The sequence below is a fragment of the Vulpes vulpes genome, chromosome 5 (assembly GCF_048418805.1).
Source record: "Vulpes vulpes isolate BD-2025 chromosome 5, VulVul3, whole genome shotgun sequence".
Classification (NCBI taxonomy): Eukaryota; Metazoa; Chordata; class Mammalia; order Carnivora; family Canidae; genus Vulpes; species Vulpes vulpes.
Window position 1 is genome coordinate 72,919,030 of NC_132784.1, and position 13,738 is coordinate 72,932,767.

The 13,738-nt window shown below is 51.0% G+C and overlaps 1 protein-coding gene across 2 annotated transcripts; it reads left to right on the forward strand.

Annotated features, from left to right (window-relative positions):
• Positions 1-626: 626 nt before the first annotated feature.
• Positions 627-8,526, forward strand: SLC35C1 (solute carrier family 35 member C1). Of its 2 annotated transcripts, XM_072758824.1 has the most exons (3): positions 627-723; positions 2,083-2,609; positions 6,216-8,526. In XM_072758824.1, exons 2-3 carry the CDS (start codon positions 2,114-2,116, stop codon positions 6,773-6,775), a joined length of 1,056 nt encoding a protein of 351 aa, XP_072614925.1. In that variant the 5' UTR covers positions 627-723; positions 2,083-2,113; the 3' UTR covers positions 6,776-8,526. The 2 variants fall into 2 exon arrangements, with proteins under 2 accessions (XP_072614925.1, XP_025859914.2); XM_026004129.2 differs by lacking the exon at positions 627-723 and having other exon boundaries at positions 1,464-2,609.
• The last annotated feature ends 5,212 nt before the right edge of the window (positions 8,527-13,738 follow it).

The window sequence follows — 13,738 nt, forward strand, 5'->3', positions numbered from 1 at the left end:
AAGACATGTCACCTGTAAATTATATCATACTAATGAAATGGTGTTTGAAATACTACAAACAGACGGTAGCCCCTACTTTCAACCGTACCAGCCAGAGTAATAAGCAAGGAGATTGAGACACCTTGGTTTAGTCCTGCCAGCCGCCTTCTTTTCACAACAAAGAGAACTCAGAAGTGAGCCACCCCGCGATGTCGGTGCCAAAGCAAGAACCAGGGAGAAGTCGGCCCTCAGGCTGCCTGGTGAGTGGCGGACCCATGGCTGATGAGCGACTTCCCAGGCCCGGGTCCTGGGGGAGGGCAGAGGACCCCCCACTCACTCTTGGCAGGAAGCGGTTCCAGCACACACTTCTGGAAGCGCAGGCCCCGGGTGAGCAGCTGGCCAGGGATGAAGCCGGGTCCCAGGATATGCAAGCTGCGGTGATTGGAGTGGGGTATCCCGGGTGGCCGGGGTACTGGGGTTGGGGTGGCCTATGGAGACAAGAGGGGGCTCGCTCCCACGACTGGCGGGAAACCCGGGACCAAGGTCGGCTAGGGCCGGGGTCGTCAGGCCGCCGCCCCGGGGCCCACGTGGGGCGCAGGCGGCCGAGGCTGGCTTGGCGCCCACGCCTGGGGCTGGGAGCAGGAAGTCGTCTCCAGGGGGCGCGGCCCTGGGCGCGGTGCTGCAGGTGCGGCGCTGCAGGTGCAGCGCTCGGGAGCCGGGCGGGCGGCCAGTACCGAGGAGGAGGTGAGCGTGGGGTCGCCGTCGAGACCGGGGAACGCCGGCCCCGGGGCCAGAGCTGGCGGCTGGGCCCGGCTTGGGGAAGGGGTTTTTAGAAGGGGAAGGGAGCCTGGGGGGTGGAGGGGGGGATGTTGCCTTGATGCTTGCATGGGAGGTCTTCTCAAATGGGGTGGGGTCGCAGACTGATTGAAGTCCTGCAGGGATATTGTGGCCTCCGGCCTCACGGAGCGCCACGGGGGGGGGGGGGGGGGGTGGTGTCTCAGGCCTGTAAGAGGGATGGGGGGAGTAAAAGTGGGAGAAAGGAAGGGAATGCGACGGGAGTGAGCTGGGGATAGTAGAGGAACGGGGCGGGGTTTGGGGGGGCCTGGTATGGGGCCTCGACGCCCAGGGACGCGAGGCGCTGCGGAGGCCCTGGGGAGGCGGTCGGGCCCGGGCTGGGGGCCGCCGGGGACCTTCAGGTGAGCGGAGTCAGGGGGAGTGAGCTTCTGGAGGGGGATGCAGCTGGGCGGGGGGCGGGGCTTGCAGCAAAGGGGCCGAGGCTCAAGCACCTATAGAAGCCTTCCGCGGCGGCCGATCCCCACCCCCACCCCCCACCATCCCCGAGCGGGCAACGCACTGGGTCCGAGAGGCGGCGGGGGCGCAGACGCGAGCCGGACTCGGAAGGCGGTGTCTCGCCGGCTGCGGCTTTAAGGACGACGCCGGGCGTGCGGGCCCTTTAAGGAGGGGTCGGGGGCGTGTCAGGAAATGAGTCTTGGGCCCGCCTCTCCCGGGAGGGCGGCCGCGGACGTCCGGGGGCTCGGGGGCTGCGCGCGAGCTGGGGCTCGGGGGGCGGCGCGCTGCGGGCTGCGGCCGGCCCGGCCTCCTCCCGCGTCCTTCGGACCCCGCCCTGGGCACCTCTGACCTTCCCTGCACCCCTCTCCCGAACCCCTCGCACGGCCCCCTCCAATCAGCTTCCTGCACGCCTCCCCTTTCTCCCTGCAAACGCCCATGCCTCCCTGTCTTCCCCACGCCGCCCTGCGCCCGCCCCGGCACCTTCGCCCTGCCTTCCTCCGCCCCCTCCCCCTCCCCCTCCCCCTCCTTCCTGAGACCCGTCCCTACCGGGCTCCGGCCCCCTCTCCCCTGACAGGTCTTCTGTCTAACGTGAGCCTCTTCCTCTCCCCCCGCCTCGTGTCTTGTCTCATGAGCCCCTCCGGGTGGGGGCAGGTGGTGGGGCTCCCGCCAAAGCAGAGCCTGTGGATGGGGAGGCCTCTAGGCCATCCCCCCCCTGACAGTTGAGGGCTGCGGCTTGCAGAAGGCAGACGGGAGCTGACAGCCCTGTACTCCAGTTCTGGTAGGGTGACCCGGTTCCTCTGCTACCATGAACAGGGCCCCCCTGAAGCGGTCCAGGATCCTGCACATGGCACTGATGGGGGCTTCCGACCCCTTGGGAGAGGCAGAAGCCATCAAGGAGAAGCCCTTTTTGCTACGGGCATTGCAGATCACACTGGTGGTGTCCCTCTACTGGGTCACCTCCATCTCCATGGTGTTCCTTAATAAGTACCTGCTGGACAGCCCCTCCCTACAGCTGGACACCCCCATCTTCGTCACCTTCTACCAGTGCCTGGTGACCATGCTGCTGTGCAAGAGCCTCAGCACACTGGCTGCCTTCTGCCCTGGTGCCATGGACTTTCCCACCCTGCGCCTGGACCTCAGGGTGGCCCGCAGTGTCCTGCCCCTGTCAGTGGTCTTCATCGGCATGATCACCTTCAATAACCTCTGCCTCAAGTATGTCGGGGTGGCCTTCTACAACGTGGGCCGCTCACTCACCACCGTCTTCAATGTACTGCTATCCTACCTGCTGCTCAAGCAGACCACCTCCTTCTATGCCTTGCTCACCTGCAGCATCATCATTGGTGAGTGGCCAGCCAGGACCATGGGGAGTGGGGGCAGGGGAGGGAACGGGGGCCAAAACCTCAGGGAGCGACCCTGCCAAGCATCTTTGGGCTTTGTCTGTCTCTGCTCCCTTGCACAGAGTCATATGAGGAAGAGTCTGGGCCCAGAGACAATAAGTTAGAGGCCCAGCAAGTTAGAGGCCTAGCCAGGGCCCCTCATAACAAGACAGCATTATAATCTAAATTTCACAAAGGGGAAAAAAAAAACAAGATAGAAGTTGAGTAGTTTGTTGAAGATCACACAGCTGATAAGTGGCAGAGCTGGAGTCTGATCTCAAGCAGGCTGGCTCCATATGCTTGTCCACTGTATTGCTTCTCAGGGGTTCAAGGGCCCTGACTCCCTATCCAGTGCTATTTCCAGAGGAAAATACATCTTATAATAAGTATACATCACCGTCTGGGCCTGCAGGCTCATAGTCATGGCTAAGAGAGTGAAGAGAAATAAGCTTGGTGAGGTCTTAGCTGTCTTTCCACAGTTGACCCCTAGAAGAGAAGAATTACTGATGGGGACATTGTGCCAATCATTCGCATATGGCATCTTCTTTGTTCCCCTGGAGATCCCCTGCGTGGTAGTATCTCCCTAATCAACTCCATACAAACAAGGAAACTGAAGATCAGAGAGGTTAAGGTACTTGGCCAGGGCCACACAGCTAGAAAGTAGCCAGGCTGGGGCACAAACCCAGATTGGCCAGACTCCCAGGCCTATGCTTTTAATGCCCCCGACTCTGCTCCTGTGCCCTAGAGATTGCAGCTATGCCCTCCAAGGCAGTACATGACCACATGTGTCTATTTCAGTTTAATTCAACTTCAGTGACATGTTTAACATTCAGCTGCAGGTGTTAGAGTGTGAGTCTGTGGCCACATTTCCAGTGCTCAGTAGCCACATGTGGCCAGTGGCTACTGTCTTGGAAGCGCAGATTACGGAACATTTCCATCCTCACAGAATGGTTTTTTGCAGCACTCTACTCTGGGTAAGAGTGCACCCACTTCCTTCTGAATCCTCCCAGGACTCTGATATCCAGGAACGTGGTCTTTCTTCGAACCTATTTTTCCTGGTACTGTCAAGCTCATGTTGATTGACCTACATATTCTTCACTGGTGTCTCAGAGTCCCCAGGCTGAGGCACACAGGTGGCAGGCAGGAGAGGGGCCCTTTCCCTGCCACCCGTCCTAGAAAATGTTACCCTCATTGACCAGCTGCTGGATCTCAGACTACTCAGTCCAGATCCAGGAAGGGAGAGGGGACAAGGCTGAAGTTAGGGTAGAAGGAGCAGCTGAGACCTCTGGCAGATTTTTGCTTGTCCCGCAGAGTCCCAGGGCTCACTTAGCAAATGCCCACTGGATCTCCACTTTGGCCATGAAGACTCTGGGAGTAGGGGGCAGAGGGAGAGGGGAGCCTGGATGGGGGGCAGGGAGAATTTGCATGCGGAAAAGTGAAGTTACTAGGGAAACTAGGCCCAAGTCCTAAAAGTAATCAAAGTAGCTGATGGTGTGATAGCTCTGAGAAAGGGCATTCGCTGGCCTTACTGATGGGGCCCAGGGGCCAGGGAGGCTGGTGCTCTCTGCCTGCCCCAGACTCAGCCCCCCTCTCTGCTGTGCTTCCCCTCAAGATGGGTCTCTGGTGATGATTCCTGGGTCACTGCTCCTTTCATTGTACCTTTCAGAGCTCCTTCTGGGTGCAAGCCCCTTTAGGATGCAGAACCTCATGGTGGATGTCCCCTCTGGACTTGGAAAGCAAGGAGCCAGGGGACAGAGGGTGCCCTGGCTAATCCTCTCCATCCCCAGAGCAGGCCTATAGATACCTGTTGGCAAAGGTTCTGCCAAGAAAAAAAATACCATGCATGAGTGCCTACACTCCTTTTCTCCTTCAACCTTTAAAACCACCTCCTGAACAACCTCCATTCACATCATTCATTAATTCATTCAACAAATATGGCCACGCATAAGCCAGAGACCATGCTAAACTTTGGGGATGCGAATTTGGCAAAGGCAGATGGGGTGCCTATGCTCCGAAGGCATGGTGGTGATGTATGGCAGTGAGTTATGCTGCAGGGGTGAGGCTGTGATTGGATTGTAGAAAGGAACCTGGTGGGGAAGAGTGAACCCAAGTGAGGGGTGGAGAAGAAGAAACCCAAGTGGGGGTGGAGAGGAAGAGGGGGTTGGGAATGGGGTAATCTAAGCAGGCCTTCTGAAAGTACTGGAGGGGTATAAGGAAGGGGTGAGGAGAGACTGTTCTAGGCAGAATTAAGTACCTGTGCGTTTCTTCCTGTTTGGGCCAGAGCAGGAATCGCCAGACAGGAGGCTGCCTAAGTTAAGGGAGTTGGTATGTTTCCTGGGGTAGTAGGTGAGGAGGGGCTTTAAGCCATGACAGGACCTGAGCAGATCTATCTGTACCTTAGGAAGACCTGGTTACGAGGTGGGAAGTAGTTTGCTTGGGGGGGGGGGGGGTGTCAAGAAAGTTATCATATCATCTAAGATGAAAGAAATGGGAGCTCCGAAAAGTTAAGCCAACTTCCTCAGGCCACCCAGGCTCTAAATGGCAGAACCAGATTGAACCCCAAATCTCTCTGACACCAAAACTTTTCGTCCTCCCCCATGTTCCAGATGCTGTGGTAGGGGATACAGCCCATGTAAGATTCAGCCCCTGGCTCCTGGGAGGGTGGTGCCTCACTAAAGAGATGGGCAGGTGCCTAACAGCCTAGGGCAGGCAAGGAGTCTTGCAGGGAAGCCCAGGCAGAGAGAGAGAGGCCAGGAGGAGGTGGTGGGGGGGGGGGTGGCTGGAGGTATCAAGAAAGACTTACTCCCTTGAGAGGCCAGCTTTGACCTTGAAGAATGTATAAAATTTCCCAGGAAGGAGGAGGAGGGTGTTTCTGGTGCAGGAAATGGACGAGGACACTGAGTCCCCACATGAGGAACAGGGAGATGAGAGAGACAACTTGGGACAATCGTAGGACAGAGACAGGCAAGGAAGGGTGCGGGAAGCCCAGTGTGCCAGGCTGAAGAGCGTAGACTTGATGGTGGGCAATGGGGAGCTATGGAAGCTGTGTGAGCAGGAGGTGACACAAGACGAGAGTGTCCCAAAGAGAGTCAGGCCACAGGTGATTCTAACCCATTATAGGCTCCCATTTTACAGACAAGGAAGCCACGGCTCTGAGACCTTAAATCACTTACCCAAGGTCACCTTAACCATGAAGCACTCAGCCCTTTGGAGCTCATTTCTGATACAACTTTCCAGATGCCTCAGGCCAGCACAGTCGCGGGTTATGGGTTCTCTGAGCACACTGCACTGTTTTTATGACCCTCATTACAATTGTAATTAAAGAAATAATTGGGAAATGAATCGTTTTAATGTCTTCCTCTGCTAGAATGTAAGCTCCTGAGAAAGCGTTCATGTCCGGGGCCACTTCCCAGCCCTTGTGTGGTGCTCTGCACATCATAGAGCGTTTATTGCAGAGAGGGCTGGAGGATGGGACGGTGAGGGCAGCATTAGTCTGTGAACTCTGGTAGCAAAATTCTCTTTCTCTTCCCCATCTTCACGCCCCTTGCCCTACTCCTCTCCCCACTGCAGGTGGCTTCTGGCTTGGTGTGGACCAGGAGGGGGCTGAGGGTACCCTGTCTTGGACGGGCACCCTCTTTGGCGTGTTAGCCAGCCTCTGCGTCTCTCTCAACGCCATCTACACCAAGAAGGTGCTCCCGGCAGTGGATGGCAGCATCTGGCGCCTGACCTTCTACAACAATGTCAACGCCTGTGTCCTCTTCCTGCCCCTGCTCCTGCTGCTGGGGGAGCTTCAAACCCTCCTCAACTTTTCCCAGCTGGGCAGCACCCACTTCTGGGGCATGATGACGCTGGGCGGCCTGTTTGGCTTTGCCATCGGCTACGTGACAGGTCTACAGATCAAGTTCACCAGCCCCCTGACCCATAATGTGTCTGGCACGGCCAAAGCCTGTGCCCAAACGGTGCTGGCTGTGCTCTACTACGAGGAGACCAAGAGCTTCCTCTGGTGGACAAGCAACATGATGGTGCTGGGGGGTTCCTCTGCCTACACCTGGGTCAGGGGCTGGGAGATGAAGAAGATTCAGGAGGAGCCCAGCCCCAAAGAGGATGAGAAGAGCAGCATGGGGGTGTGAGCTCCTCCAGAGACCTGGGGATGGCCCAATAAGGGAGAATGCCCAGGGTAAGGCCAGAAGAGCCATGAAGGCATCTCTCTGGACCCTGAGAATGTCGTCTGGAGGGAGTACTGTTTGTACTGTTTACAAACGTGATCACAATCAGGTGGTTGAAACGGAACCAGTGTTTTCAAGTGATGTCAGAAAGTTGCCAAACCTATCTCAACCCCCTTTCCTGTTTCTGGGTTTTGTCCTCCCTTAGGGAGGAGGGACCCCAGGGGAACAGACAGATTCTCTAGAAAAACACTAGCTTTCAGGGAGTAAGAGAAAGTGCGGCACCCCCTCCTGTTCCCCTTCCAAGGGCTTCTACCTCCACGTGACCTTTGGAGTTGGGATGGGCCACAATCTTTAAGGGACACCAGTAAGTCTTCCCTTATACTCAGGGGAGATGGGGGTGTGACCCCACCACAGGCCAACTGAAGGGATTTGGGAAACCTCATATCTCTGGGTCCCAGGATGCAGTGAAGCTTTGACCCCACAAACCAGCCTTCTAGAGGAGAGTGTGGGCTGGGCTAAGGGAGGAAACAAGACAGACCCATGTTGTCTCTTCTCTGTGTCGAGACCAACAGGCCCCATGGAAGGGCACAAAGGATCACGCGTGCCCAACCCTGGCCCAGGAACCCCAGGAACCTCTGGGAATAGGCCTGGGAATGGGGCACATCATAGGAAAGCACCCTCTCCCCACCATCCGCACCCTGTGTTCCCAGCTTTTGAACACAGGGGAGCCATACAGCTTTTACAGGTTGGGCAGGGTCGTTAACACCCACCCCAATCCCTGATACTGAGCAGTGTCATTCCTCATATCCCAAGGAGCACCTGACTCAGGTAAGCCCTCTGGGGGGTGGAGCCAGGTAGCCCTCCCAGCTTCGCCTTCTCAGAGCTTCATCCCCTGGGGGCTGGTGGAGCCAGGGCCCTGGCTCTGAACTTCCCACCTCAGTGGTGCTGTGCCATCCCCAATCTGATCCCTGTGCAGGTAATGTAAACTGACTATGTCAAAGGCCATCAACTGACCATTCTGCTTTATCCATGAAGTTAGGACTGAAAGAAACTGCTCCTCCCCTCACCAATCCCCTGTGGCCGCAGGATGGCCCTCATGCCCCCATCCCTTCTGTTGCACATTCTGTTCCATATCCTGGAGGTAATCCCTGATGTTTTTAGCCCCTCATGGGGAAAGGCCGGAGGGCATGGTCTTCTAATTCACCGAGGTTTCTAATGAGGTTAGTAGGGTCTGATGCCCTGAAGTGAGTGAATTTCATTAAAGGTGGGAGTAAGACATTGTAATGTAAACCCTGACTGTTGGTGTTCTTTTCTGCAAATTAGGTGCCTGATTTAGCTCTGATGGCTAAAGCATCCACTTCAGAGATTGCCAGCCACAGGACAGGACCGAGAGCCAAGTGGGGAGGGGGCCTGTGTTTTAAAGATCTTGGTTGATTTCAGTAACTGATCGGTGGGTCATTTGTTTTGTTGTTGTTGTTGTCGTCGTTTTCCTCTTCCTACACTTTCAATTTCCACTCTGATGTTCTGAATCCACCAATAAAGTGTGAGCCCACAAAATCCTCAACCCCAATAAAAGCAGAGCCCCAGGCCTGTGTGTGCTCTCTCAGTCTCTCTCCCTTCCCCCACACCCACCCCCACCCCCGCATCACTGTGTGGCCCCAGGTGTGCTGTGTAGTTTCCAGATCCTGTAAGGAATAAACCTTTATTTTTTTCAATGTTTTCTGATGGTTATTGCTGGAGGGTATCTTGGAATCTTAAGAACCACAAGGCTTGGTCCCACTGCAGCATTTCTTGGTGACAGGCTGAGACCAGCACAAAACAATCAGTGTAGTTGGCAGGATTGCACGATTGCCCTTGCAATGAACCGAGAGGAATGCCCTTGTTACCTGGGATTTGCTTACTAACCACCTAAGTCAGGTGGATGACACCATCTGGATAAGGAACACGGACTTGCTGGGGGTCTGTCGCACTGCCACGTGCTTTCTCACACTGCCTCTGTGGTGTTGCCTGAGGTATCCCCACCCAGAAGTTCACAGCTGCCATGATTATCCAACAATCTCCCCAGAGCACCATGTCCAAGGCCATATGGTCTAATGAGACAATTAGACCACTAATTACAAAGGCTTTAATTGACTGTTAATCTGCATAAGGGTCCTGTATACTCAAGGCCAAGGAGAGCTAAGGAGGGTGGGTTAGATAGCCAGGCTGTTGTCTCTACCTAAGGAGTGGCTCTGGGCTGGACACTAGGAAAAGATTCCCTCAGGTGAGGAGGACGGGTGACCACCAAGTGCTCTAACCCAGAAGAGGGTCAAAAATCAGTGGTGCCACCAGAGGGAAAATACAGTTGACATCTATGCTTTCTGTGTCACCAGTTCACTCAACTTGTCACTCTTCATCTCCTGACCTGATGGGATATTTTGGGTCCAATCCCTGCTATGATGTTACTAAAATAATAATAATAATAATAATAATAATAATAATAATAATATCTATAAATGTCCTCAACCTCTGGTTCCAATGCCTCCTAAGAACCCTGAGGAGGTACACCAGCAACTTGACAGATGCAGACTCTCACGAGTGCTAGATGTTAATCTAGGTGTTTTTCGGTGCCATGCATACCAATAAGCCAAGACTGTGCGATTGGGCTCTGGGGATCCAGGGGGCTTTTCCCAAAGACCCGGCATATATTGTGCTAGTGGAGGTAGCTCTTAAGCCTGCAGAGGTCTCTTGGGACACCCTGGAAGAGAAAGTGGCCACGTACCAAGAGGGTTCACTGTGATGTCATTCAGAATTTCCCAGTAACAACAGGATAAAAGCAAGAAGCAGAAACTGAGATTGAAAACTATACCTGAACTAAAATTCAAACCTTTCCTAAAGATTGTATGCACAAGATTAGAGTAGAACTATTTGGCTATTGTGGATTTTCTTATTTCTTTGGAATAGGCTCTGAATTATTAGAGCTGCCAAAAAGGTGTCCACTGGCTGTTATCCCTAAAAAACCCCAAATCCTTAACTTTCTTAAAGATCCATCTTGGCTATATCCTTGAAGGAGACCCCACAGATCCTGAGCCTGGGAGGTAATTAGAGATTACTTCTCAAGGACAAATACAAATCTTAAATGTCCTCCCCACAAATATTAGTAAAAATCTGTAGCTATCTGGGGAGCCTGGGTGGCTCAGTCAATTAAGCATCTGACTCTTGATTTCAGCTCAGGTCATGATCTCAGGGTCGTGAGATCGAGCCCCATGTTGAGCCCCATGTCATGCTCCATGCTGGGCATGAGCCTGCTTAAGATTCTCTCTCCCTCTCCTTCTGCCCCTACTCCCCATAAAAAAATTAAAACACACACACACCTTTAGCCATTTGAGCAGGTGAACTTCTCACACTCCAACTGCCAAACAAACTTTGGATCCAACTGCCCTTTTATAAATTCATGACTTTTGCAGTGTCATACCCATCTCACAGCTAAAAGTTTAAAACAAAAGCTGTAAGGTCTCTGTGTCTGTCCATATGTTTGCGTGTGTCAGTATCTTCCATTTGCAACATATAGGTATATGTGAGAGATTTCTACTTCTGCATGGTTTTACTGAAATTAATTTGTAAAGACCTCTGTTCAGTTGGCTAAAAAACAAGTGCATATATAAATTAAGAATTCTGAACTCTCAGAAATATAAGAGAAATTAAGCCAAATGTTTTTCAAGCTCTTGTGATCTAGAATAATATTTGGTAAATAAAAGCTAGTTCAAGGGTTTTTTCAAGTTTTTTTTTATTTAAGTAAAACAGATATGTCTTTAGAGTGATCATTGGACTCCACTCTACGCATGAAGCCTACTTAAAATACACACACACACACACACATTTAGAGTGATCAGCATTAAATACAATAATTGTATTCCAACTAGGTTTACTAAAGGTTTACTAACGATCAAATAAATTCACATTATCTCTGTTGCAGAATTTGTCAGCAAGAAAAGTAGCTTGGGATTATGTCTGACTTTGTCTGGTGTCTAATGAAGTTTCTGCACGTAATCTAAACATAGTTGTTGGGAAAGGGATACGAGTGGGATACGTTGTGAGTGGGATATGATTTTTAGGTAAACTTACCAACAACAATTACGTATTATGGTATGTTTATTTAAAATGTCTCCCAAATCTTTGGTAGCTTTCACCCTTAGAATTTTGCCAAGTTCAATTAAATGATGGAAATTCATTTAATGTCTAGATCATTTCCAAACAAGATAGAATACTGACATATTAATTATTAATTCCCAAACAAGCCTAAGTTTACCTGCTTTTGACCTATTATTACAGAGGAATTGAAGGTATTTGGGTTTGTTAGTAAAGATGTCTTGTGCCAAATTGAAAACCTGTGTCACAGGGAAATGAGGGTTTCTAGAAATTATGAAATGTATAATCTAAAGAACACTGGTGTAACAGTTCATGATTGCTTTTTTCTTAATTTTCACTGGAAATCAAGGCTCCTAATGGTGAAGAAAAATGTGAGTCAAAGGGCACCTGAGTGGCTCAGTGGCTGAGCAGTTGCCTTTGGCTCATGTTGTGATCCTGGGGTCCTGGGATCGAGTCCTCCATCAGGCTCCCTGAAGGGAGACTTCTCCCTCTGCCTGTGTCTCTGCCTCTCTCTCTGCATCTCTCATGAATGAGAGAAATAAAATAAATAAAATCTTTAAAAATATATATTAAAAGATCTAAATTTTACTCACAACTTTATAACCTTCTGTACTTGCCTTTAAAATCTTTTATTGGGGGATCCCTGGGTGGCGCAGCGGTTTGGCACCTGCCTTTGGCCCAGGGCGCGATCCTGGAGACCCAGGATCGAATCCCACATCAGGCTCCCGGTGTATGGAGCCTGCTTCGCCCTCTGCCTATGTCTCTGCCTCTCTTTCTCTCTGTGACTATCATAAATAAATAAATAAATAAATAAATAAATAAATAAATAAATAAATAAAAGATAAAATCTTTTATTGGGGGATCCCTGGGTGGCTCAGTGGTTTAGTGCCTGCCTTTGGCCCAGGGTATAATCCTGGAGTCCCAGGATCGAGTCCCACATCGGGTTCCCAGAATGGAGCCTGTTTCTCCCTCTGCCTGTGTCTCTGCCTCTCTCTCTCTCCCTCTATCATGAATAAATAAATAAAATCTTTAAAAAAAATAAAATAAAAATTTTTATCGTTACTTTGTTGAAATAAATAAATATCGGTTCATAATAATCTGTGATCCTATTTAGTCAAGTGTCCAAAACCTTTTGATATTTTAGACAAACTTCCCTAACTCATATTCTGAATGAAGTCTTTTTGGTCTTGAATGCAGTGGTCAATTTAAACTTGATCCTATCCGTTTTTAAGCTGTTGCCAGGTTCTTTCAACAGAATGGTTGCAGTCATTTCTGCATCCTTTGTGTGATCAGAAAATTGAGACATTTTTAACGTTATTTGTACTTTCTCGGACAAGAATCAAGAGAAGTTTTAACTTTTACCAGAAATTTTACAGTGCAGAAAAAGAGGTGTATGGCTTCCAGCTTCATCTCAAATATCAAACTAATTCATAAGTTGCTTTTCTTTTGAAGATTTTATTTATTTATTTGTCCGAGAGAGAGCATGAGCAGGGGGAGCAGCCAAGGGAGAGGGAGAAGCCGACTCCCCGCTGAGCAGGGAGCCCTGTGTGGGGCTGGATCCCGGGAACAGGGATTGTGACCTGAGCCGAAGGCAGACACTTAACCAACTGAGCCACTCAGGCGCCCCACTAATTCGTAAGCTTAAAAAAATTTTCAGGGGAGCCCCAACTCTCAGATCACAATTGGACAGTCTACCTCACTGTGACACATCCCACACACACAGGCACAAACAACTGGGAGCATGTGTGGTTGGGTTTGGATCCACACGCTGCCACAGACCCCAATTTTGGATGCAGATAAAGCCCAGGGAACAGCCTACCAGCACCCCAGCCTGCTCCCACAGTCAGCATCAACACCCCCAGCTCAGCTCTGTAGAATTTTTAAAAAATATTTTATTTATTCATTCATGAGAGACAGAGAGAGAGAGGCAGAGACACAGGCAGAGGGAGAAGCAGGCTCCCTGAGGGGAGCCCGAAGTGAGACTCTATCCCAGGACTCAGGGACCATGACCTGAGCCAAAGGCAGATGCTCAACCACTGAGCCACCCACACATCCCAGCCCTATAGAATTTAAAGGGAACAAGACTGCATCTAGGAAAGTTTCCCCTCCAAGGAGGCAGAAATAGTGCTTCCCCCCACCACTATTCCAGAGCCCAGACTGTCCCCCTTCTCTCTCCTCCCTTTCTGAAGACTGGGCTGAGGAAATCCGACCTCCCAGTAAAAAAGTGGGGGATGAAGATGAAGAAATGAAGAACAGTGACCTGGCCCGATGCTTCCAGGCCTCCCTTTTCCTATCTGAGATATAAGAATAATCCTATCCTTCTTGCCATGCAACGTGGTGGCGAAATAGTGCTCAGCATCATCCTGGGGGTACAGTGAGTTATTGCTCTTGTTAAATAACAAAATTAAGTCAAGTAAATGTGAAGATTTCATTGGCTATATGAAATGATCCATAAATTGGGCAGCACCCCATCCCCAGCAAGCCGAGAGGCATTCCAAGGACTTGTACAAAATGAAAAGTTTATGTAGATGGAGGGTGGGGGCAAGAGAGTTATTAGCAAAAGAAAAGGATTATTCCAGAGGAAGTTCTTTGCTAGGGGAAAAGCAAAGTGTCCTATCACGCAGATTACCTCATCTTTCTCTGGAATATGGAGAAGACCTAAATACTAACTGACAAGGATGGAAAGAAAAATTTCCTGAATGATAGGTTAATGTTACATCTCTCTCTCTCTCTCTCTCCTTTTTTTTTTTTAAGATTTTATTTATTTATTCATGAGAGACACAGAGAAAGAGGCAGAGA

Excerpts from the sequence above, each read along its gene's own strand:
- SLC35C1 (XM_026004129.2), top strand. The coding sequence starts at position 2,075 with ATGAACAGGGCCCCCCTGAAGCGGTCCAGGATCCTGCACATGGCACTG. Across the intron at positions 2,610-6,215 it reads CACCTGCAGCATCATCATTG|GTGGCTTCTGGCTTGGTGTG; the intron begins GTGAGTGGCCAG and ends TCCCCACTGCAG.